Genomic DNA, 25,371 nt, shown 5'->3' with positions numbered 1-25,371 from the left:
AACATTTGGGTTTTATCAGTGTACAAATACATCACACTGCTGTAGACTTGATCATTTCACCACCATCAGTGTTTTGGAACTAAAATGGATCACAAAATTATTTTCCCAATACAGTTCCTAGATGCATGTAATGGCCCCTGCATCTGAAAGTGACAACATGTGCATTGTTCTCCAAAAAGGGCAATTTCCATATCTGCTCTGGGGTGCAAATTCACCAACAGCTACTGATCCGGAATCCTGCTGTGGTAATTGAAGATCTTACTGCAAAGATGCAAATGTAATACTGTGGCCGACTGCCTTAACAGGCTGTGGATTGAAATAGCAAACTTAACAAATCATCCAAATTACACTCAATATTTTACAGCACGATCACCAGGAGTAAAAAGACACCTAAAGAAGGGTGGAAGTTTGAATCCATATTATTGAATCCATATTAACAAATCCCAAGAGATAGGAATGTCTGGGTTATGCTTCAGCACCACTGAAAGATATAGCACTGATGACTGAGGATGCCTGATACAGTGGGCCAAAAAGGTAGCACTGTAATGCAGCCCAATACAGCTTGAATTGGCACCTATTAGGAGTTACTGCTGGCAATAAAATCTTCTGTAGTTTACCCCCCCAGTAATTTCCAGTGCGTCTCATATTTAGTGCTTTTTTCTCTGCAAGATGAAGATGACCTTGTCAGCTCTCAGTGAGATTACTAAATAACTTGTCAGGAAAAAAATGTAATGGAATTTATAACGAATATGTAATTTCAGTCCCTGCCTTGTCCCTCCTCCAATACCATTTTGAATTTGCCTATGTATGAGAAAAAAAAAAAAATTTGTACTATTACTACAAATGTAAAGCTTGCAGTTTTACATAGCTGACGTAAAACAACAGAAAACTTACTATCCAAGAAGAACAATGCATTTTAGTTGATGCCGTTGCTATCAATATTTGCCAGTGCTCAGGCAGCATCCTGATGAAGACAAAGGTATTGCAAGTTGCAGCAGTGTGGAATAAAAAAAAAAAAAGTTGCCAGTGTATACAGTACAGCATTGGCCATTAGGCAGATCAGTTGCTTGAAATGAGCTTCCATACAGAGCCAGCCATAAATGCAGGGCTTATTCACGGTGCTGGTCTGAAAACATTTTAGAACTGTTAGTAACAGGGAATTAAAAAGCACATGTTTTTTTTTGTTTTTTTTTATCTTGAATCCTCATGCTTGGGGAACCTGGGTTTTTTTCCCCACTGCAGAGCCGAGCCGTGCTACTGACATCACACACAACGAAAGACAGTTGTCAATAAAGTTGTTAAAAGATGCGCAAACAAATTGTGTCCAAAAATGAATAGACCAACGGTACAGCTGTATCTTGTACTGCTGTATTTTGTAAATATATTTAGGAATGTCTTTAAATCAACATAAATCAACAAATGTTACTGATTATATCGACTTAAAGTTAAATCAGTTCTGTTGAAGGGGAAAAAATAAGGTTTTAAAAATATGATTTGCCAAAGATATCTTGTTTAAGGACAGTTGGATTTTTTTTATTGCTTTTTTGTTTGGATGCTTAAGAAAAAAATAAATAATCTGTGCGAGCGCAACGAGAGCCGTAGCTGTCTGCATGGTACAGCTGTACAGTATTTTGTTTGACTATATTTTTGTAAATAAGTTTAGAATTGTTTATTCCATAACAAAGTGGAACATTAAATAGTCACTATTTATTTCTTAAAATGGCCTTATTGCAGCAGTGCCAATTATTTTTTTTCAGTTTTAACTGCTCTCCTTTTAATTAATTTCAATGTTGTCATTTATTATGCATCCTCTAATTATTTCTACGTTTTAATCAAAAGCTTGCACTTCTCATTTTAATATACAGATATAGTTGGATATATGGAACAGTTTGTAAATATGAAGTAAAATGGATATGTACAAAACCTGTATTGTTGATACTGTCAGTTGTTAAGACAATGTGGCAGTGAAATATTTAAATTTCACACCAGAGTGGGTCCCAGAGTGGGTCCCAGAGTGGTTCACCCAGTTAAAGCACTGCTGCTAGGAGGCAGGACGAGTCACACAGCTTGGACAGCGCCAGTTCACGTTTGGGCTGTGCAAAGAGGCCGAACTTTGCTGGGGACCCGAAGGGGGCATCACACTGGCTCCAATGCTTCTGGGGTGGTGGATGGGAAACCGGCAGGGATTCCTTCTCCTCATCGTGCAACAACGAACCCTACTGGCCAGACACGAGCACATTCAGAATGGATAAAAAGCAGGGCTGATCTCTGTTCTCTGGGATCGGTAGCCTTTGCAAATATTAAGTCTGAACCTGAAATGTATGAAACTTTGGCAGTGTGGCAGGGGCAGCTTTGTAAAACAACAAACACAGGCATCATCCATGCAGTCAAGGATATAATTTAATAGCCACTTCTATCTTTCTTGCTTATTAGCATTAAAAAGAGCAATTTGGTATGGGTATGAAATATCAAAGTATCTTCTTTTTTAGAATCTCGGTATATAATTTCCTGTTTCAGTCTTCACATCCGGTTAACGCTGAAGCTCAGAAGTTTAAAAGCAGCCCTGTGGCATCACAATGCTTACGTTTTTAAATAGTTAGTTAAGGCGAAACAAAACGGAATACTTAAAAACAGACTAATGTATTTTATCCCACTCATTTATTTTAATAGTGTAGCATCCCCCGACACAAACCGAGGGCAGCCCATTTCTGCCACCAAAAAAAAATAAAAAATACATTTTAAATTTCCATTATAACGTTGACATACTGTCTCATTATTTTGACTTAGCATCTCGTTATTTCGACTTACTATAATAAGTCAAAATAACGAGACCTTAAGTCAAAATAATGATAGTATGTCAACCGTATAATGGAAATTTTAAATGTATTGGGTTTTTTTGGTTTTTTGGTGGCGGAAATGGGCTTCCATACAAACCACAGTATTGTCACTCTTTGAGCACATAGAGGAACTGCTCAATTTGTGCATTTTAAATTGAGTTTGTATTTAACAGTGCACTGAATTTTAGTGTGACGTGATGTGAACAGCTGGTGGTCCCCCAGAGATTAAGTTATCACTTTTATAATGTCACAAGCGACACAGTTGCATAATCAGCATTCAACCTCTGACCTTATCTAGACACTAGTGCATGTTGGAATGCCACATTCCCAATTTCTTCAATTAGTAATTCATATGGAAATGTTACAATATACAAACAAACCAGAAGCTGACCTTGTAGAGTACATCATCTGTGCCATTTTTTGCTCCAGTTAATATTCTCCAGCCATATACTGTGCACCTGTTTACTTTTTAGATCAAGTGTCTTGATAATGGAGTGTGATCATCTCTTGTTACGTACATCTGTTCTTGCATGTATGTCAATTGGAGAAATCCCTAGTAAACATTGGTTTCTACTATATATAGATAATGACTAGATACTGACAATAAAATAATTGTTTATGCCCTGTTTCTTTGCTACAGTATACAAAACTAAATGTTTGATGACTGACAAAAAATTATAAAAGGGCACACAAAGACAAACTGGCTTATGTTTGTTTCAGCTTTTTAACAGTACAGTAACCGTTTAAATCCCTTGCTTTCTTGTATCTTTTATTAAACATGGTGAAACTGGGCCTTTTTTTTCACATGAAGTGACAACATGTAAAAAGTGAAACCGATTACATTTTTTTTTTTTAACCGCAACTGAATCCATTCTGTCCTGCCAAGAGCTGAATTTACTGTTTTAGATAACAAAATGTGCATTGATCAGTTACCATCTATACAGTTCAGTCGGCAGCAGCATGTGTAAATGACACATGCCAGAGGTGCATCTTGGATAAATCGAGGGTATCGTATCTTATAGGTTCTACTGTATATATTAGTGAAGATTAACCAATCTATCTTTTTTATGGCCACATAAAGCTTATTTTCCATGTCTCATTTCTGTACAGCCAACCGTAAATTGAATAGGAGATACTGTTTGCAATCTGTTCTTTACTCAGCAATCGGCAAACTAATACCCAGCCAGCAATGTAAACAGAATCAACCTATATTCCAGTACAGTAAACAGTGATTAAAGAGAACTGTTTGTGAAACATTCGTTTTTTCCCTCCCACCTAAAACTACTAAATACTTGCTTCAGGCCCCAAATTGTCAGTACTGTAGTGAGCCATAGTTTATGGTACAGAACCACTTATTTTACACACAGTAGTTTTTTTCCTACGATGCATGTTGAGAATTTGTTTGTGCTCCACTTGTTCCAACAGCCCCATATCAGGTGTGACTTACTGAAGTATGGTACTTTCAGAAAGCAGAAAGTGGAGTTTTCTGCTTTCCTCACACCAATTCAAGAACAGTCCCATTAACAGGAGTGGACATGGATCAGCACTCGTAAAAAACATTTTCAAATATGAAATAAAGATAAGAAGGCATTTTCAAAGGAAAGTAAAGATAGAGAAGGAAGTATTGTAAAAACCGTTGAATAAATCGATTTTCTAGGCATTTTTGCGGGGCCTTAAAAAGGGGGGAGTGACTAATACACCAGTGCGACATATGCGTCGACATGTCTAATATTAAACTACTGTACCAGTGCCACAATGGGATTACCACAGCCACTTGTTACGTCTAACACAAACTTGAACTGTCAACAACCCGATTTATTTGTTCAGGACCTACGGTATTCAGGTCATGTTGCTAGGTAGAAACACAAAACCACTGTTCTAATTGAAAGTTTTAATTTGTTACAATCAATACCCTTGGTCATTTTGAATGTTAAACGCAAGCTTTCAGACTCTTAACTGACCTCCTCTCGAAAACGTCACAGCTATACTGCTTCACTAAGTGTTAACACAATAGCCGTCAGTCTTTATGAATTTCCTTATTCCCAGCCTCCGGAGCAATTGATTTGTCAACAATCAAACTGAACCCGTCCCTAACAAGTGCTCTGGCTTTCCTGTTCTGTACCACATCATGGATTGTTATTGTTGTGTTACCAGTTTGACAATGTGGGCAATAATCCTTACACTGTCAGTGCACTAGAGCAGACATTTTGAAAACAGCTTTGAAACAGACTTTAAAGTTATAAGTGTAAAAAGTTGTCAGGATGTTAACAATGAAAGAAGTTATTTACAAACCGCTAACCACGATCATGCAACAGTCTCTTGACACAGGGGTTGTACCAACAGACTGGAGAATTGCAAACATAATACCGATCCACAAAAAGGGAGACAAAACCGAACCAGGTAACTACAGACCAATAAGCCTGACTTCTATTATATGTAAACTTATGGAAACTATAATATGATCCAAAATGGAAAATTACCTATATGATAACAGTATCCTGGGAGACAGTCAGCATGGTTTTAGGAAAGGGAGATCGTGTCTAACTAACCTGCTTGATTTTTTCTGAGGATGCAACATCGACAATGGATAATTGCAAAGCATATGACATGGTTTATTTAGCTTTCCAGAAAGATTTTGACAAAGTCCCGCATAAAAGATTAATCCTCAAACTGAATGCAGTAGGGATTCAAGGAAATGCATGCACATGGATTAGGGAGTGGTTAACATGTAGAAAACAGAAAGTACTGATTAGAGGAGAAACCTCAAAATGGAGCGAGGTAACCTGTGGTGTACCACAAGGGATCAGTATTAGGTCCTCTGCTACTCCTAATCTACATTAATGATTTAGATTCTGGTATAGTAAGCAAACTTGTTAAATTTGCAGACCGACACAAATATAGGAGGAGTGGCAAACACTGTTGAAGCAGCAAAGGTCATTCAAAATGATCTAGACAGCATTCTGAACTGGGCAGACACATGGCAAATGACATTTAATAGAGAAAAGTGTAAAGTATTGCATGCAGGCAATACAAATGTGCATTATAAATATCATATGGGAGATACTGAAATTGAAGAAGGAATCTATGAAAAAGACCTAGGAGTTTATGTTGACTCAGAAATGTCGTCATCTAGACAATGTGGGGAAGCTATAAAAATGGCCAACAAGATGCTCGGATATATTGTGAAACGTGTAGAATTTAAATCAAGGGAAGTAATGTTAAAACTTTACAATGCATTAGTAAGACCTCACCTAGAATATTGTGTTCAGTTCTGGTCACCTCGTTACAAAAAGGATATTGCTGCTCTAGAAAGAGTGCAAAGAAGAGCGACCACAATTATCCCGGGTTTAAAAGGCATGTCGTATGCAGATAGGCTAAAAGAATTGAATCTATTCAGTCTTGAACAAAGAAGACTACGCGGTGATCTGATTCAAGCATTCAAAATTCTAAAAGGTATTGACAATGTCGGCCCAGGGGACTTTTTCGATCTGAAAAAAGAAACAAGGACCAGGGGTCACAAATGGAGATTCGATAAAGGGGCATTCAGAACAGAAAATAGGAGGCACTTTTTACACAGAGAATTGAGGGTCTGGAACCAACTCCCCAATAATGTTGTTGAAGCTGACACCCTGGGATCCTTCAAGAAGCTGCTTGATGAGATTCTGGGATCAATAAGCTACTAACAACCAAATGTGCAAGATGGGCCAAATGGCCTCCTCTTGTTTGTAAACTTTCTTATATTCTTATGAAACACTACATTTTTCGGAACCCCGCTACTTACTTTTCATTTTTTTTTGTTTTTTTAAGACTGTTTATTGGAAAAATAATTGTTCACAAACATATTCCATGTAAACATGTCACTACTTACTTTTTAATATTCATTATGGAAAAAAACAATCTTTAAATTCAATAGTTAATTCATTTGTAAAACAACAAGGAGGAGTGGTTCCTTGAGAGTCCAGCATGTTAATCACTCCCCCCTTGCTTTCCCTAATGACTTAGCCTTGCTTTATTTACTGCATGCCCTTTAGTACGTATACTGAGTATTTGAACTGCAGCCTGTTATTCATCCCAGCATAATTACAGCATTCTAGAAAACAGTCACCAGGGAAATCACAATAAATGAGTTACACCAAAGAGTGTCATTTGGAAATATTGTGGCCAGACATTTAGTTTGAGCTGAATATCTTTTTAAACACTCTTCTGGGGGTTAGCCAGCATAAACGTCAAGTATTCAACCTGACTGCACACCAAACAGGCATCCCTCATCATATTCATTCAGCTGGCACAGGGAAATAGCATCTCTGGGCAAACATTCATTAGTGCCAGCAGGGAGAACTAATGAAATTATTCTTTTTTGACAGGATGTCTTGAAAAATCTTAATCACAAACCACCACAATATAAATCTCACCTGCCTGCATCTTACGATAATTTTCCCCAAGCATTGCAAATTACAACCCAGTCTCATATTTGCTGCTCTATCAGGTTTTGCTTGTCAACTGATCAAGCTCATCAAATAAATGTATCAGGTTGGGGGAAAAGGGACACACTATACAGCAGCTATATATTGTATAGTATGATACTACTGTATACTTAACTAGAGTTTCTGTGTACAAAAACAAAGCACCCCCCGTTTGCATAATCTAACAGGAACATTAACTTGATTGAGAGAATCAGAGAATACGGCTGATTACCAACTGCACTGCTGGAAAGCAATTGTCAGTCTGTCTCATTAATTAAACCAGAGGTTAAAACAATGTGGAATTAAAACAGTTAATGTTCACTGGATACCACCTGTAATGTAACTTTATTGAGAGAATCATAGTATACAACTATGTACCAACTATATAGCCTGCATCACATGTGGTTAAAACAAAATGTGAAACAAACAGAAGCTAGTGGCAATGTCAGATTTGCAAATACACACAAGCTACCCTCTGGGGATGCTTAATACATGTATTGTACCTAACAAAGTTTGGCAGAATAGAGTTCCAAACTAACTTTATTGTGCACTCAGAGTACATATTATAGAACTGACATTAACACATAAACCTGTACAACACTTTTTATGACATTAATTAATAGCCTATTGTATGTTAAAGGTCCAGTCTGACTTGTCATAGACACAGACAGTAAAAACATTTCAAATCTTAAGCCCTTTGTCAGCTAATGAAACAGTTAATTCCAAGTGAATCTATATATCTGTACCATGTCAAGAGAAAACAGGAGTCCTTAGTTCCATTAGTAATATGCAAGGCACAGAGCAATCATGTTACAAGAAAAAGCTGAAAAATAAAATATTAAAACAACTTTCTTTCTTCATGCCTGAACATTTGGCGACAAATGATTAATTGACACCTTTCTGGTCTTGCATTCTCAGCCACTTGTTGGCAAATAAAGTGATGCCAATGTATTTATTTATGTATGTATTTGTTTTACCAGGACTGAAAATGGACCTATTTCTGTCAATTGAGTGTGCTGCCTGGTAACCCAGAGGACTATGTTCTGAAGACATGTCTGCTCTATCTAAACCTTGTGACTGCTGTACATCACACTTTGAAATACTGTGCTGCACTGAATCTTTCGGTTTGGTTCATTTGCAACTCTTGCTGGTTGATCTTTATCAGCATGTTACATCTGGTTGTCGTCACGGGAGATGAACGTCCGTTTTTAACACAGCTTGCCTCTGATCATTTCAGGCAAAGTTGAGGGAATAAAAAAAAAAGCAGAATTGCGAGCTGAGACACTGTTAAGGTGTGTTTTCACTGTCAAACACATTGGATCCAACTCCTTGAATTGTATACAAACTGTCTCTGCTTTTACAGCAGGTACACCAAGATTAATTAAAATGGCTGAATCCTGCCTCTGATGAGAGTAAATACTGGAGAGAGAGAGAGAGAGAGAGAGAGAGAGAGAGAGAGAGAGCACACAGACTCCATTATTACTGATGGGTATCCAAGTATGAAGTCTAAAAAGTAGGTTATAAAAAGAGAAATAATCCAAATAAAATACAAAACTTGAAATCTGTATAGCACGGAGTACCACAACAGTAGGGCTGAACCCATTTCTCATATAGTACTGTACAGGGCATCATACAAAGTAGCCTGTCAGGACTACAACATGTACTGTAATATGTACTGTGGTCCCAGGAGATGTTCTTAACATGACCTTATTGTATTGCAACACCCTTATTTGAATCCAACCAGGCAGCTGCAGCATAACCTCCAAAATCTAATCAACAACAATTCCTCAACCCACATGCAAACAGGATTCACATGTCATCGACTGAATCTGAAGTTAGGATAGGCATGGAGTTTAGCTTTGCGGCAGCTTACTCCAAAAGACAAGAACACAATGCTTGTGAAAACAAGAACTGTGACCATTACTCTGTTTTTACCACATCATATTTTTGGAAGGTTGTTATCTTGGATTGTGCAACATTGATTCTTATTCATTTCTCAAAGATGGTGCCATTATGGTCTGGGAATGGATACAGAATATTAATGTAAATAATATCAAAAGATTAATTAAACTTTACTGTACTACATGGTTGTAAAGAAAAAACATATTTATCATTAAAATGTAGTAACTTAGTTTAGAACAGTAATTTTATACAGTATTTTGCCAAGTAGGGCTTTTAGGTTTACACTTCGGAGCCAACAACCACATGAGAAAAAAAAAGAAAATGTGTAAAGTAACTCTACATTCCTAAAAGTGTGCTCCTCATTTAGTAAGCAATGCTGAATGTACAGTCAATTCTCTAAAATGAACTTGGATTAATCACATTTCCTACAAGGTCCCGGTCCAATTTAGTAGAACGTCTTGCAAATGACTTCTTATAATATGAATTCACTTAACATGAATTTCCTGTTTGTGCAAATTATTTTGGAAGAAAAATTTGAACGAAACAAATTGCCCTAGTTCGAACAGCTAAGTATAAAGGATATTGGGATTCACTTGCACCCATATTAGCACCTCTGTACTGTATTTTAGTGTCGTTTTGGGACTACTGACTCTGATGCATTTCAAGTTGCCATAGTGATCATGCATCAATGCCATTTCCATAAAGCAGCCCAAAAAAACACCCATTGTCCTTGCAGACAAAAGTGGAAGTGTTGAAAGCTGTGTCTGATGCACCACTGCACAAGAAAAAGAAAGATGTTGCTGCAAATTTCAACATTCCCCATCAACCACTCTGAAAAACCAGGATACAATGATACAATAATACAATAATACAGCAAACTGTGGATGCAAGTCGTCAGCATGTCTGATTTGATCCATACCTGATGTTGAGGGCACCTGGCTTTTGTGGTCTAAAAATGCCTGTGATCAGAATGTTTCTGTATCTGGGACCACAACAGTATGACACAAAGCTACGGAATTAGCACAGCAGCTGGGACAAGCAGATTTAAAAGTTCACTTGCAATCTTGTTTTATTATTATTATTATTATTTATTTTTTAGCAGACGCCCTTTTAAAATGTGCAGTACTTTTACATTTAGAATACTTTTAATTGTATTGTAATTCATGTTATTTCAGTGTTACAGTAACTTCAATAAAAACTGACAGTGTGCATTTGGCTTTGACTCCCCGATAAGACCTTTTTTTTTTGCTGGTCACTTAATTGGTATGAATGACAGCTGACTGTATTTAAGAAAAAACGGGAAAGAAACCAGCAATGGGAGTTTGAACAAAAACAAAGCATCCCTGGGGGCAAAATTTAAGGAAGGTACAATGGAATACAAATGAGTATTTGTCTTGTACGATATCCAAGAAGAAACCTGGCTTACAGAATAATAAAAGCACTATGGTTTTACAAAAACATACAGCAAGCTTCCTTAAAGGGAATGCTTATAGAATTACTGACTGTACTGAATTAAGTAAATGGCCCACCTTGGTGAATGGCAAATGTTTGTTTAGTACTGTAGTGTAAGTAGTTACACCCAAATGCTCCCCGGTTGTTCAGGTGATCAATGTACGTCACTTCAAATTCAGAAGAAAAAGTCCCAGAAGTAGAGCAGTCGTTTACTGTATTTTACTGAAATGTGGTGCTAATTATCAAAATAAAACATTTAAATACTGTAGCATTTGAAGCCATTTACTTTCTGTAGGCTCTCACTTGTCTGACCCTGTATATTTTAGTATAAATCTGAACAGGATAGTGGGACTCTGCAGCTGTAACTGAGGGAGCCTGGGAGTTTTTTTTATTTTTTATTTTCAGACAAAGATTTGCATTTTTTTACTTTTCAGATGACATCAAATTACAACGCATGGGACATAAGTCCTGATAGTTACTGTATCATTGGAGAAAACCATTTTCAAATCCCAAAATATGGCATCTTAAAAAAAATAAATAAATAAATAAAAAATAAAAAAAAATTCACACACATGTTCTTGTTTTGCTTATAATCCCTCCACTCCGCACATCACAAAAAGTATCGTGCAGCAACAATAAAAAACTAAACTGACACCACTAACCGTTCTGCTCACTAATGCTAATTTCACACACTAAATGTGCAATTAACGGACATTATCAACAACTTTCCTCTCTCCCGGCCTGCAGTAAATTCTATGGCTTGGTTATTTTCCAATCCAATTATTTTTGCCGGCAAACTAATAGATCTTTTTCACACGCTGACACCCACGTAATCGGCAGTGCTCCAATTTGAAAAGTCAAAAACAGGCTGAAGAGGTTATTTACCTAAACAAAAAGAAAAGGTCTGAATGCAATGCAAGTAAAAGACGAGGCACCACGGAGACAACCAACAGAACCTGAATCCCACCCGAGCAGTCTGCCAGCTGTAACAGATTGCACGTGTTTCTGAACCATTTTCTACTACTGACGAGCTGAACTCTGGACTAGGATGGATGACTGCTGTAAGATTTTTACAATGCAAGTCTAAGCACCCAATTTAGTCAAAGCCATCTGTAGAGTGCAATTCAACAGATCAGCTTTCAAATGTGCCATGCTTTGCTGTGTATTATTATTATTATTATTATTATTATTATTACTTATTTCTTAGCAGACGCCCTTATCCAGGGCGACTTACAATCGTTACAAGATATCACATTATACAGATCACATTATTTTCACATACAATTACCCATTTATACAGTTGGGTTTTTACTGGAGCAATCTAGGTAAAGTACCTTGCTCAAGGGTACAGCAGCAGTGTCCCCCACCTGGGATTGAACCCATGACCCTCCGGTCAAGAGTCCAGAGCCCTAACCACTACTCCACACTGCTGCCCCACACTGTACAGCAACTCGATGTATCTATTACTGATCTATTATGGATTACGACCATCACATTTCTGTAAAGCTCTTATTGAGTGCTGAAAAAAAAAGGACAAATACAAATGGCTTGTTTAGAACCTAAATAACAATCAAATGTTATTCAGACTGCACACTATAGCTCTAAAATCTGACAGTTAGCAGACTTACTGGAAATAAAATAACATTTCAACATGATTTTACTCAGATTAGATTACAAAAAATGTAAATTAGAAAAATAAATCAAACTAAAAAGATACCTATGACTGGCACTTCTCTCCTATTCAGGGGTTTAAGCACTTGGTGTGTAAGATAATTGTCCATTTAACACCAAGACTTGCTTCACTGAAAACTATTTTTAAAAAAAAAGGGAAAAAAAACAGGTGGTTCATTTGGATTATTTTACACTAGACTATCAGTGGAATAATATCCATTATAAAAAGAAAGGTCTTTGCATTGTGAAGGAGGCTCACGCTCACAATATCAATAAACACTGCTGCTTAATATAAAGAAAGCTGAATCATGCACTCCAAGATAACAACAGGCTATACAGCTGAACGATTTTTGCTCTGAAAAGCTGGGTGTCTGACCAGAACTATTCAGTATCGTCATTATAAAGCACAAGTAGGGTCTGTTGATACAGGCATCTTGATAGCGAGGTAAAGTGGTCAATTTAGTTGACAGTCTGACTGCTGAAGAAACTGACTGTGCAATATAAGCTACTTTATGTTATGCACTTGTCTGAATCATACTAGTTTCTCTGCACATTCCCCTAACATGAGGTCTACTGGTATGCATTTGGACTGCTTCACAGCAAACCACAGTATTCTTTGCAGTTGAGCAAAAATTTAGGGCTTGTTTTGGCCAGAGGTTTGAACACTGTGGCATCAGAAATATGAAGTTGGCATCAGAAATGGTAGAGACGGAGGCAGCAAATTTACAAATACACATGCTCCGTTCACGGGAATTCTTAAGTATTGTTTTTGAGATGTGAATGAAACGGTACAAAATAGTTTGTGCGACCACACCCTGAGTAATATTAAGAGAGAAATACAGGTTCAATTTAAAAAACAAACAAACAACATTTTAAAATGAAATACTTCACTAAATAATCTTTAACACTATTACAATATGTTCACTTACCACAATTTACAGTGCTATTGAAATAGAGCAGCCATTTTAAAGAAATGCAATGTCCCTGCTACTCTTTTATTGGCCATGGGGGAGGCCTTCAAAATATTTAGTGCTAACTTGACTCCCACTGTTGTGAAGAGCTTTTGGGACAATCTTTTAAAAAAGTCATATTAAACTGAAGCCCACCAGGCAAGAATACGCCACCTTGTTTTTTTGTTAGCTTTAATTTAGATTTAAGATCCAAGCAAGTAAAGCAAGGTGCTTTAAACATTTTAAAAGCTTCAAAGATGACATAAATTAGATTTAAGATCCAAGCAAGTAAAGCAAGGTGCTTTAAACATTTTAAAAGCTTCAAAGATGGCATAAATTAGGCCTCACTTTGTTAGCTGTGTGAAAACGTGTTTCTGAACTCACACTTTTCAACCCAAGAGACGATATTATGTACGCTAGCCTTAGGAGTAATTATTTGACTGTAATGAATAAGATGTTTATGCAGTGCCAACTATTTTTAAGCTCCTTATCTTTATCACAATATTGCATCTCAGCCACAAACCCACAAAAACTATTTTTAAATGGAAATGTGAACCTTCCCTCTGCTACTTGTCATCCCTCTTGTTAACCATCACACTACTCTCCCTTATGACTGCTACAGTATGTTAAAGACAACAGTACTCACCGTTCCACCTCAGCAATGTCACTTCCCTCTACAAGCTCGATGACAACATGCTGGAGCTGTTGCTGCTGAAAAGGAAGCTACTGTACCTGTAAACTACTGCTGCAATGAGCATATCTATTTGGATCTCAGTGACACAGGACAGAGCAGGTTTCACAGGGAATGCTAAACTGTAAAGCTGCTCAACAACATCTGTACAGGGAGCACAGGCAACAAAACTACAGAGAAATGTAAAGCAAGGCAGTTCACAATTTCTGACGCACCACTTTATACACTTAAGATGTGGGCAGTCATTAGTATAATCATGAAGTGGATTTTTACTTGGGCATAGTATGTCAACCAATTAGGACTATAATTCAGATAGAAATAATTTGTCCACGTTTCTTCATAAGGGAGAAATGATTCTAAAATACCATGGTGTCAGTCGTACTCAGAACAACTGACTTTTATCCACAGTGGGATGGTATCAAAATATCTGTGATGTTTCAGGACTTAAGTACAATTATTCTATATGTACGTATACCCTTATCAATACACTACAACAGAAGCAATCTTCCTCCTTGATTGTAGCTCAGAGAAAATAATATTTTTTATGGTGTTTGAAATTGCTCGGTACAAAATGTTAAAATATAACAGAATGAATAAATATAATTGTTTACATAATTACTTACAAGCCCTTATTAAACAGGTGTAACCTTTCAGTAAATTATAATGTAGTTCAAAATCATAATAAGAAAATAATTACAATAATTACAATATACCCCCGATACATTTCAGTTATCACATGGTTGCATTCAAAAAAGGGTCATTTTGTAATTTTGACTATGTTGTCCAATTTGTGGAACTGCCCAGCAGAAAACAAATTTGATATTACTGTAAAACTGAACACAGGATTGTGAGAGACTGCAGCTTAAAACGGCTTAAATTCATTCATCACACAGCACTTTTAGCTCTTGCTTTTTGCATGCACTGCACTTCAATTCTGTTTTAACAAGCAGTAAAACTTGGATGTTGTCCTGTTGCTGCTCATAGGAGCACTGTCTGTGCTAACACATGTGGAAAATCCCAACATTACTAGGAATACACAGGCTGGCAAACCGTGAAAAAAAGGTGTTGGCCTAGGTTTTAACCAGACTCCCCCACTTCTCTTTAGGACAGAGAGACACCTCCAGGTGAGCTATTCTGTGGGACAGGTGATTTACCTAAATATGTAGGACATCCACTATATTACAGCTGTGCCCAGAACTGCAAAAATGAAATTCAGCAGACCAACATGGAGCTCTGAGGGACGCTCTGTATTATAATGTCACATCTTCAGAGGCATACATTAGAATTAATAATGACAAATGGGAAGTCTAACAGTACTGTTTGCCAATTATGAGTAGAAACCTGCATTTAAAACATCAGTAGACATTCAGCTTTGCTAAGCTTTGCTAAGTTGCATACAGCACAGTAATTCAGTTGTGCACAAACCCTAATGGAATGCGTTTCTTCACGGGTCCAAGCAACAGTTTTACTGTACCAATAACAGTGCCTGGGCGTCACTTGGTTAAACCGATATAACGTTAATTTAACCTGTTGTCTGCTGTCTGGTCAAATTGTAAATTAGATGAAAAATAATCATTTGAGAAAAATCCTTAGCAAAAAGTCCAAATGCGTACAAAACAAAGTTGTCCTTTATGATTTTTAGACCACCAGAAAGTTCTCTCGAGAAAACAAAATGTTATGACAAAAAGAATTCAGAAGAAATCAATTACAACACGAGATTAGCAGTATCCGAGCAGAGATCACTGGATTGGAAACAATCTTACATTGTGTGAAAAGAGACAGAACATCTTGCTCCTTGCTAAATGAAATAGTGATTTATCTTTTGCCTTTCCCCCTACTTTTTCATAGATATTTTGGTTTAAACTTACCTGAGAAAGTATCTTAACCTGGTTCGTGCTCGTTTTGACAACAGCGCAGGAGAAAGCTCTCCGAAGAGCTGCAACTTGCAGCTTGGCAATGCTTCCTAACCAAACCATTTCTTTGAATTACTCTGCTTTCCTGTAGAATTTTGTCATTGTGTGATGATATAAGTGTATAACGAATTGCTTTATTACTCAACAGCCAGCCATCTCGCTCCCGTTGTGTAGTATTAATGGTGGTAGCGATAGTCTTTACTACTACAACTGCGCCCAGAAATGCAAAAATAAAATTCAGCTTCACTCGTCAAGCTCAGCCCTCCACTCAGCTAGTATCAGCCCATTGGTTGTTACGGATTTAAAGGGGAGGGTTATTTTTTTAATTAGCTAATAGAATTCTACCGACATAAAGTCTTCAAAACAAAAGTTTCGATGTTTTGCCAAATCGGATGCCAACCCCAACATTTTATTTACCTTCCTTGAGAAAGGGTGGGTTTTATAGTGTCGTTGGCAGGGACACAGTTGTTATTAACATGGCAATGGTATACAGTTATCTTAATGTGATATCTGTATAATGTGAAATAATGTATAATGTGATATCTTGTAACAATTGTAAGTCGCCCTGGATAAGGGCGTCTGCTAAGAAATAAATAATAATAATAATAATAAAAGCCAAAATATTACTTAGATGCGTTTAACGTTAGTTTTGCGGGATAGGAGTTTGCAACTTTAAAGTCTAACCGATACTAGTATTTCCGGAAAGATCCGAATCCATTTGTTCGTGGTGTAGTTTCATGGAGAATACAATTGGAAGAGTATGTGGATCCTCTCTGGTTCATACATAAAAAAATAAATAAACCTGGAGAAAATGAGAATGTGTTTATCATATTATTTGACTGACTCACTATCATTTTTTTGTGGCAATTTTAGCAGCCTCACTTCTAAAACAAAGAATCGACACTGCATTTTAATAGTGTTCCTAAATCTCACTCCTATGTTTTTCAAAGCTTACTCATTGTAATTTCGGTTAATTAACTTTACCGAACATATCAAATGCCACACTATGTGAAATACAACACATGCTAACAGTGAGGCTTACAAATGAAGATGTGAGACATAGAAGTATCAGTAGGCTATTAATCCAACACAAAACCACAAAGAAAATAAATAGGCAATATTTTGTCTAAGAGCCCATTATTAATTATTTATTTATTTATTTATTTATTAGCAGACGCCCTTATCCAGGGCGACTTACAATTGTAAGCAAATACATTTCAAGTATCACAGTACAAGTAATAATACAATTAAGAGCAAGATAAATACAATGATTTTGGTTCAAGCAAGTACAAGTGTGACAAAATACAGGCCTAATAAAAAAATGTAAGTATTGTGTGTGCTCAGCCAGTGTTCTGCTCACTCTCATGCCTTTACACACCTTGAAGGAGTTTGAAAACAAAACAGAAATGAGCAAAGTTTGGCTTAATTATTATAATCAATTTATATTGCTGTATATACTGTCACCAAATAAAATAATACAATTAAAAAAGAAGACAAGAGAGCAGTCAAGATCAGAATCCTAATAATAATACATTGTATTAACCAATGAGGATGTTACAGAAAAACTAATCCCTCTTTTGAATTGTCCGAGCTATGACAACAAAGCTTCCATATGCCTTTAAAATATTTCAACAATTATCAACAACACATGCTTAATGAGAGAGTAAACAGTAGGCTAAACTATGGACAAATCCAGTAAACAGACACAATGGCGAACCACTGATTTAATTTCTCCCCACCAGGACCATTCAATAAACAGCAATGTATGCATCTAGGGGAAATAAAGATTGGAGAAAATAATTATTTTTGTAAACAGGCAGTACAGGTATTATAATATTTTTGGCAATTTAATTCAATGTTGAATAGTATTAACATTATAATATTGATGTGTTCAAGTTCAGGCAGACATGCCAAGATGTTAATGGTTTTGAGCTCAGACTTAATTTTTTTTCAAATACAGTATGGCACAAAAGACAGTTCTCGGCCTAACTGCCTTTAACCCAAGCTGGATGGTTAAAAAGGTTAATACCAGTGTTCAATATATTATGATCAGCGGACTTGTTACGCTTCAGGAAATACTGTAACTGAAATATTAAATGTTCTGAATAAGTTTAATTATAAGCAACCAGACAGCAAAATCCAAAAAGTCAATTTTATACAGAACATTTTTTGACATGCAATTTCTTTACCATATCTGATACTAAAACAGTCAAATATACTCAACTAAAAATATGTACACTGTATTAAAATTTCGATCAGATCTGTTCGCATGTTTTGTTGAATAGCATTGCATTCATTTTTCCTACTTTTTGTCATTTATTTAAACTTTTGTTATATTTTATATTCACGATAATTTAGTGTCCAGTGAGCATTGTGCTGCATTATGTGGTGGTTTTGTGGATAATGTTAAAATCTATTTATATGTATGTTCGTGAACAAATTGAAATTCTGAGTACTGAAGAATAAAATGTCAAAAGTTCCAATACAAGATGCTATTTATATACTGTATATATTTCAACATTAAATACATCGCAGATAAGTCACATTGAACACTTACTTTTTTGACACCTATATTTTTTAGCTACATTTATTTTCATTCAATCTGTAATGCATGATACAGTTTTCCTGCTAACACACTTTGTTAGAATGTCAGTATTATCAACATTTTATAAGCCCAGAGCTCAATATTTTGGGCAAATGTATAAATATCATCCTGAAAGTTTTTTTTTCAGAATGTCAGATGCCTTTCCAGGATGCTAAAATTAAATTGAAATAATACAGATTAAGAAGAAACTCTTTGGGCGAATTTTCTTACTTGAACGAAACCACCATGTAAAAGAACTAAATTAAACAATTTGCCAGGCTTTAATTACAGTAACACTGATCAATATTAGTTGCATTAAAAGATGCCTGAATCCTTTTATTTCAACCAAACCAAGTTTAACCAAACTCTAATTGAGAACACATTCCTCTGTTTAACCTTGATGGCCTGCTCCTTGACCTTTTATTTTATAATAAATACAAATGTATGTTACCATATAAACCATGATTACCTTATATTGGTTTTGGATTTTAAACTGTTTTGTCAGCTATCCAAAACCATAGAAAAAAAACAGATCTGTAACAGTTAATCGGACTACAGTCTGTACAAAATGCAGTTCCTGGGAGTTTCTTCACATCCACATCCATTAGATAGGAGTTAGTAAATTGCAATACTTTTAATGTAATCACCATACACTACTAAATATATAGTGACACACAAACATTAGTTATGTACAGTGGTGTCCATTAATTATAACATTAACATTAACATTTTTCAGACAGTCTTATTTTGAACACATTGGTTATCACAACCTCTGCTACAGTCACCTTCATGGATAAATAATATGTTATCTTTGGTAAAAGTGTGTTATTGGTAACAGGTCATGGAAGAATGTGTATGTGTATATATATATATATATATATATATATATAGTATATGAAAATATTTTTTTTGTTTGCAGGGTGTCTTGAATTTGATACTTCTAAAAATCAATAAATCCTAAAAATAACATTCAGATATCTCACATTTATATTGTACTGTCTGAAAAATAATCAAATATTCAAAAAAGTGTAACACCTTTTTGATTAATCTCATCTCCAGTCAACACAATATCAAGTAGCGGACTGATGAAAAATATCAGAATGTTCTGCAAAATTAACACTCATGCATCAAACTCAATGCATTAACTTCAGCTGTAAAAGGGATTTACGTGGTGCATTTCAAATCATTAATTTACAAAATTATACCATATAATATTAAAATCCCATAAATATTTAAACACAAAACCCCTCATGGAATTCTATTAATATTGATGTGCTTCTGGGTGTTTTATAAATAATTATTTAACAGGATTCAGATATTAAAAACAGCTGATCAACATTATCTATATCAACACTATGTACACGTAAGTGTGACATATGTACCGAATGACTGTCATCGCCATATATCCCTGTGATGGGGTGCAGCCTATTTTGTGGTGGTTTTGTGGTTTTTGTATTGTTTAGAGTGAGTTTGGGGTGTGGTTCAGTGAGTTTGTGTGAGGAATGTGTGGAATGTGCCTGGACTAATGAGGTGCGAATTGCCCAATTACCCCAGGCACCTGTATAAAAGGGAGTGGTTGGGTATGTTAGTTGGTGAGTGTTTGTGAGAGTGGGAAGAGCTGTATGAGAGAGTGAGTGGTTATTTTTTGGTATAGTTTGTTTAGAGCCTGTTTTTGTGTTTGTCTTTTTGGTTGGCCATTGTGCCTTTTGTTTTGTGTATTTTGTTTGATTAAAAGTCTTTTATTTTCCCGGCACATCCTGACTCCGAGTCTCCTTACCCCGGTCAGCCTGTCCGAAACAGGTTTCATCACAAGTATGTACAAATCTAAAGCGTATATAATAAATGATCTGTAAGTACATAATGTATAAATGAGACATAAACTCGTGACAGACAAGATCCTCCATACAGTGTCTTAAACTCTCAATAACTTGTACTATAGAATGTCATTAGTAATTGGAAAGGCAGTTCTCTCGATATATTGCACAATATGTAAAAATGTAGCAGGGCATACATAAAACGGACACATATATATATTTTTTAACATACACATAATTTAAATAAATTTGGATGTACTTTGAATGGTTAATTTTTTTAATCTGCCTTTTCAGTTGATGAGTAAGATGGATGGACTTAAAGCCTAAATTGGCAGAGTTGTGTTCTATTAAAACACATAGAGAGTTTAATCCAACAAATTTGATATTTACTTATGTGGATTATCTAAGGTTTATTTATTTCTTAGCAGATGCCCTTATCCAGTGCAACTTACAATTGTTACCAGATATAACATTATTTTTACATACAATTACCCATTTATACAGTTGGGTTTTTACTGGAGCAATCTAGGTAAAGTACTCGTCTAGGACAACTGGAAGCTGCTAGAGAATGGAAAATGCTGACAGATGTTGGACAACGGCTTATTTTCCCACCTGAGATTGCCACCACTAACCTTTGACCTGATATTGTCTTGTGGTCTGGATCAGCACGCCTTGTTTACCTGGTAGAGTTAACAGTGCCATGGGAGGATGCTGTGGATGAGGCGTATGAAGGAAGAAACTTTGGTACACTCAACTAGCTGCTGAAGCAGAACAGCGAGGATGGAGAGTCCGGGTTTACCCAGTGGAGGTGGGTTGTCAAGGATTTGTGGCACACTCCACAACTCGGTTTCTCAGAGACATCGGATTCAGTGGTCAAGAGTTGCGACGCACAGTGAAGAACTTATCTGAAGCAGCAGAGAAGAGCAGCAACTGGTTCTGTTTGAGATGAAAAGATTCTCGTTGGGGATCTCAAGCACAATAGAAAGAAAGAAACGCTGATGTATGGGTAAGTAAGCTGGGTTGAGTTGAGTGGGGGATGGAGGGGGGTGATGCTGGAATGCCAGAATCACCGTCGAGCCCTCTTGAGGTGTCGTGGGCTAGTCGACGAAACACAGAGGATGGAAGGTGCCCACTTGAAGACCCCAGAGAAGTATTCAACTCAGCTCAGTCTAGACAGTTGTCATGCTGATGTGCTAGGGAGGCTGCACTGTGGTGGATCCCTGGAGCCAGCATTGCAGCTGCTGTGTGTGCTGATGTGCCACGGAGGCAAAATAGGCTGATCCCTGCAGCCAGCATTACACTTCAGCCATCAACAGATGTAAGGAAATGCACATGTATCACATTCATTTACAGTAAAATAAGTCTTAATGTCTTAAGTTGGTGCTTATATTGGCGAGAGCTGAGTCCAATATCAGCATGAAGTTTTAACAACTACTCTTATGTAATGGAAATCATTTTTTTAGCATACTTATTTTGGAGTAGTTATGTTTCACCTTCATACTACTTTACTAGTGGATTTAGCGAGCAAATGTTTGACAGTGATTTATGCTGTACATGCTGAATATATTTTCCTGACGTTTTGTCTTCACAATTGAGGTGAAATATGGAAGGTCTTATATATGCATCAGCAAAAGTTAACGGTAGTACCAAATACAAACTTAGCAACACAAATGCTTCTGTGAGATCTGTCAGTGTCTTTTGTGATAAAACTTCTCATTCAAGCGTTGGTCCAAATGTATTGGAGTACTAAGTTTTGTTTTGGTATTACTTTAATTTTTGAGTATTTAAAGATACTCAGATCTTTCTCTCTTCCTTCCTTTGACTCCCATATCTCCTGCCTTCATATTGTCTCTCAGCAATCTCATCTTGCACGCATTCACATCACCTTAAACTCAACCTTTCTAAATCCATCCTCTTTTACTTTCCTTCTACTCTTCTTTCCTCTGCCCTCTCTATCTCAGTCTCCCTTGATGCTATCAATCTTTCTCCTTCTCCTTCTGCTAGAAACCTAGGTGCTATTTTGGACCCCTCCCTCTCCTATTCTCAACACATCTCTTCACTAACACATACTTGCCGTTTCTTTCTTGGCAACATCTATAGAATCCGTCCTTTTCTATCTACTTATTCCACTCAACACCTGATCTAAGCTTTTGTTCTTTCTAGATTGGATTATTGTAACTCTCCTCACTGGTCTCCCTGCTTCGGCTACTCATACACTACCTATCTCTGCTCAAGAGCTGGGGTTGTCACAGGTAGCCTTGACATAGACCTTGTGTGCTATAAATCACTGTAACCCTTTGCATGGCAAGTCTCAGTTGGTAGGGTGAGCGGTTCTTTAATGGACCCTGATTCAGTTAAAATGTTTTTGCCCACTGACGATGGGAATGAGAATGCAGAGATGGGAGCCCAGCTAACAAGATTTAAGTTTTTGCAGGTATCAAGTAAAGACCCTGGTTACCCACACCTCTGATATAAAACGCTTAATGCACAGGCCTGTCAGTCCGAGCTGAGCCTGGTGCAGAGTTCGAATCCTGTTGGGAACGTGCCAAGTTATTAGACATGGATTGGATGATTTAAACTGGCCTGTATTGATTGAAGTAATGTATGATTTAAACTGGCCTGTATTGATTGAAGTAATATGATATACGCGTTGTCAACAATGTAGTAACAAGGTATATGTTCCTTTCAAAAAGATCTGTATACTCTGTAGAAAACAATGGTTATTATTATTATTTTATTATTATTTGTTTATTTAGCAGACGCCTTTATCCAAGACGACTTACAGAGAATGGCTAACTGTTGTGTGCAGTCTGTGAAAGCACCTGCTGGAAGGAGTCAAACTTGGCAGGCTCTTATCATAAGGTCTTGTTAGCATGTTCCAGTTTTATGAGAAAAAGTAGCCAATTTCTTTCGTTCCTTTACTTTCATTACTTTTGGATAACAGAAGGTAGAAGTATTAGAAAATGCTTCCGGTAATGCCTCATGTTAATCAACATCAAAAATTGGCAAAAGACTAGGATGTCTTAAAACCTGCTTCAACTGGATTTTGTATGAACAGAGAAAAAGGTCAAACTTAGTTCAGTCACTATAAAACTATTACATTCTAATATGTTAGCAATAGATGAAAATAACTGAGCCTTTCATTAAAAGCTTAAATGACTTAATAACATATCAACAGAGTAAAATAACACTACCATTTCTAGGAGCAAGTGAATTAGAAATACATGTTACAAAATCATTTAAAGTTAAACTGTTATACAAGAGGCACTACTACTCCTCTGATTCGCTAAAACTTCAAATTAAATTAGTCTGTGTGATTTTCATGATGATTAAAACGTTGTCTGGACATATAGCCCGCCCAGTGCACAAATAAAACCACTTACAGGAGTTTTTAAGATCTCTGTCCTACTTAAACATCTCCCCTGGGTTTAAGAGTGTGCTCAGAGCATATATATATATATATATATATATATATATATATATATAAATAAAAAAGAGTATGTGCGAAACTGCCAGGGTCCATTCTGTTTTTCAATTCTAATTCCAATTCAACCTCAATTCAATGTGATCAGTTCCAATTCCAATTCAACCTCAATTCAATGTGATCAATTCCAATTCCTCCTATAAATACTCAATTCAAATTCCAATTCCAATTCCAGTCCATGAAATAATACTAGAATTGTGTAGTTAAGCATAATAACTCACATTAATTTGATGTGTACATCTTTATTATTTTAACTGTTCATAACAAAGAAATATTTAAGTTGTGTTAGTAGTGCAGGTTATTGTATACATTATAATGTACGTGTGTACATCCAAGTAATATGAGGAAAAAAGACAATGTTCTCTACAGATGTATAATACTGTCCAAGTGATACTTTAAAAAAAAAAAAAAGTCAAATCATCACATTACCATACAAAATTCAGCATCAACATAACAGTTTATCTTATAATCTTATTTTTTCATTCAGCATTTGTACTCAAACATGAACATTATTGTGGATACACTGGATAATCATAAGTTCTTCAAATTTCCGATCACTTAGATTACACCGTTCTGGCCCGAATACTTTGCCTGCCACACTAAAAAGTCTCTATAGGTTCTGAAGAGGCAGGCATGGTGAGATATTTGCAGGCAAGTTGGGCTAAGATAGGAAACTTGTTCTGGTTTTCCTTCCAGTATGCTAGAGGATTAGCATCTTCTAACAGGCATGTTGGCTCAAGTAATTAGTGAACTCGTCAGAAGCAGTTGTGCTTGGTGGGGTTGGTGTGGAGTGGGAGGTCATGCATGAAAAAAAGTTTTATGCATTTCTTTGGTGGGGTGATGTTGAATCCCTTGCCATGGCATCTACTTTTTGAGACAGAGAGATGACCTTGTTGGTCAAAAGTTCCCTGATACTGTTCACCTCTTCACCCATGCACCAATCCAGTTTGAAACATGGGTCCAGGGTGGCAGCCATCTGGAAACACTCCATGTCCTCAAACTTGGCAAGGCGTTTGTGGTTACCACAAACTTGCTGTTGTAGTTTTCCCTGATACAGTGCCTTGCGAAAGTATTCGGCCCCCTTCAACTTTGCGACCTTTTGCCACATTTCAGGCTTCAAACATAAAGATATGAAACTGTAATTTTTTGTGAAGAATCAACAACAAGTGGGACACAATCATGAAGTGGAACGAAATTTATTGGATATTTCAAACTTTTTTAACAAATAAAAAACTGAAAAATTGGGCGTGCAAAATTATTCAGCCCCTTTACTTTCAGTGCAGCAAACTCTCTCCAGAAGTTCAGTGAGGATCTCTGAATGATCCAATGTTGACCTAAATGACTAATGATGATAAACAGAATCCACCTGTGTGTAATCAAGTCTCCGTATAAATGCACCTGCACTGTGATAGTCTCAGAGGTCCGTTTAAAGCGCAGACAGAGAGCTTCATGAAGAACAAGGAACACACCAGGCAGGTCCGAGATACTGTTGTGGAGAAGTTTAAAGCCGGATTTGGATACAAAAAGATTTCCCAAGCTTTAAACATCCCAAGGAGCACTGTGCAAGCGATAATATTGAAATGGAGTATCAGACCACTGCAAATCTACCA

At 36.5% G+C, this 25,371-nt stretch overlaps 1 protein-coding gene across 1 annotated transcript in view; it reads right to left on the bottom strand.

Moving 5' to 3' along the window:
• Positions 1-16,158, bottom strand: part of LOC117409470 (calcium uniporter protein, mitochondrial-like) — a 50,599-nt gene extending 34,441 nt beyond the window's left edge. Inside the window, exon 1 of the mRNA XM_034015582.3 lies at positions 15,835-16,158. Coding sequence (XP_033871473.3) covers positions 15,835-15,942 — 108 coding nt within the window. The 5' untranslated portion in view covers positions 15,943-16,158. The remainder of the gene's footprint in view (positions 1-15,834) is intronic.
• Positions 16,159-25,371: the final 9,213 nt, after the last annotated feature.

Source organism: Acipenser ruthenus, chromosome 2 (assembly GCF_902713425.1).
Source record: "Acipenser ruthenus chromosome 2, fAciRut3.2 maternal haplotype, whole genome shotgun sequence".
NCBI classification, from domain to species: Eukaryota; Metazoa; Chordata; class Actinopteri; order Acipenseriformes; family Acipenseridae; genus Acipenser; species Acipenser ruthenus.
This window is presented reverse-complemented; position numbering and strand designations above follow the sequence as displayed.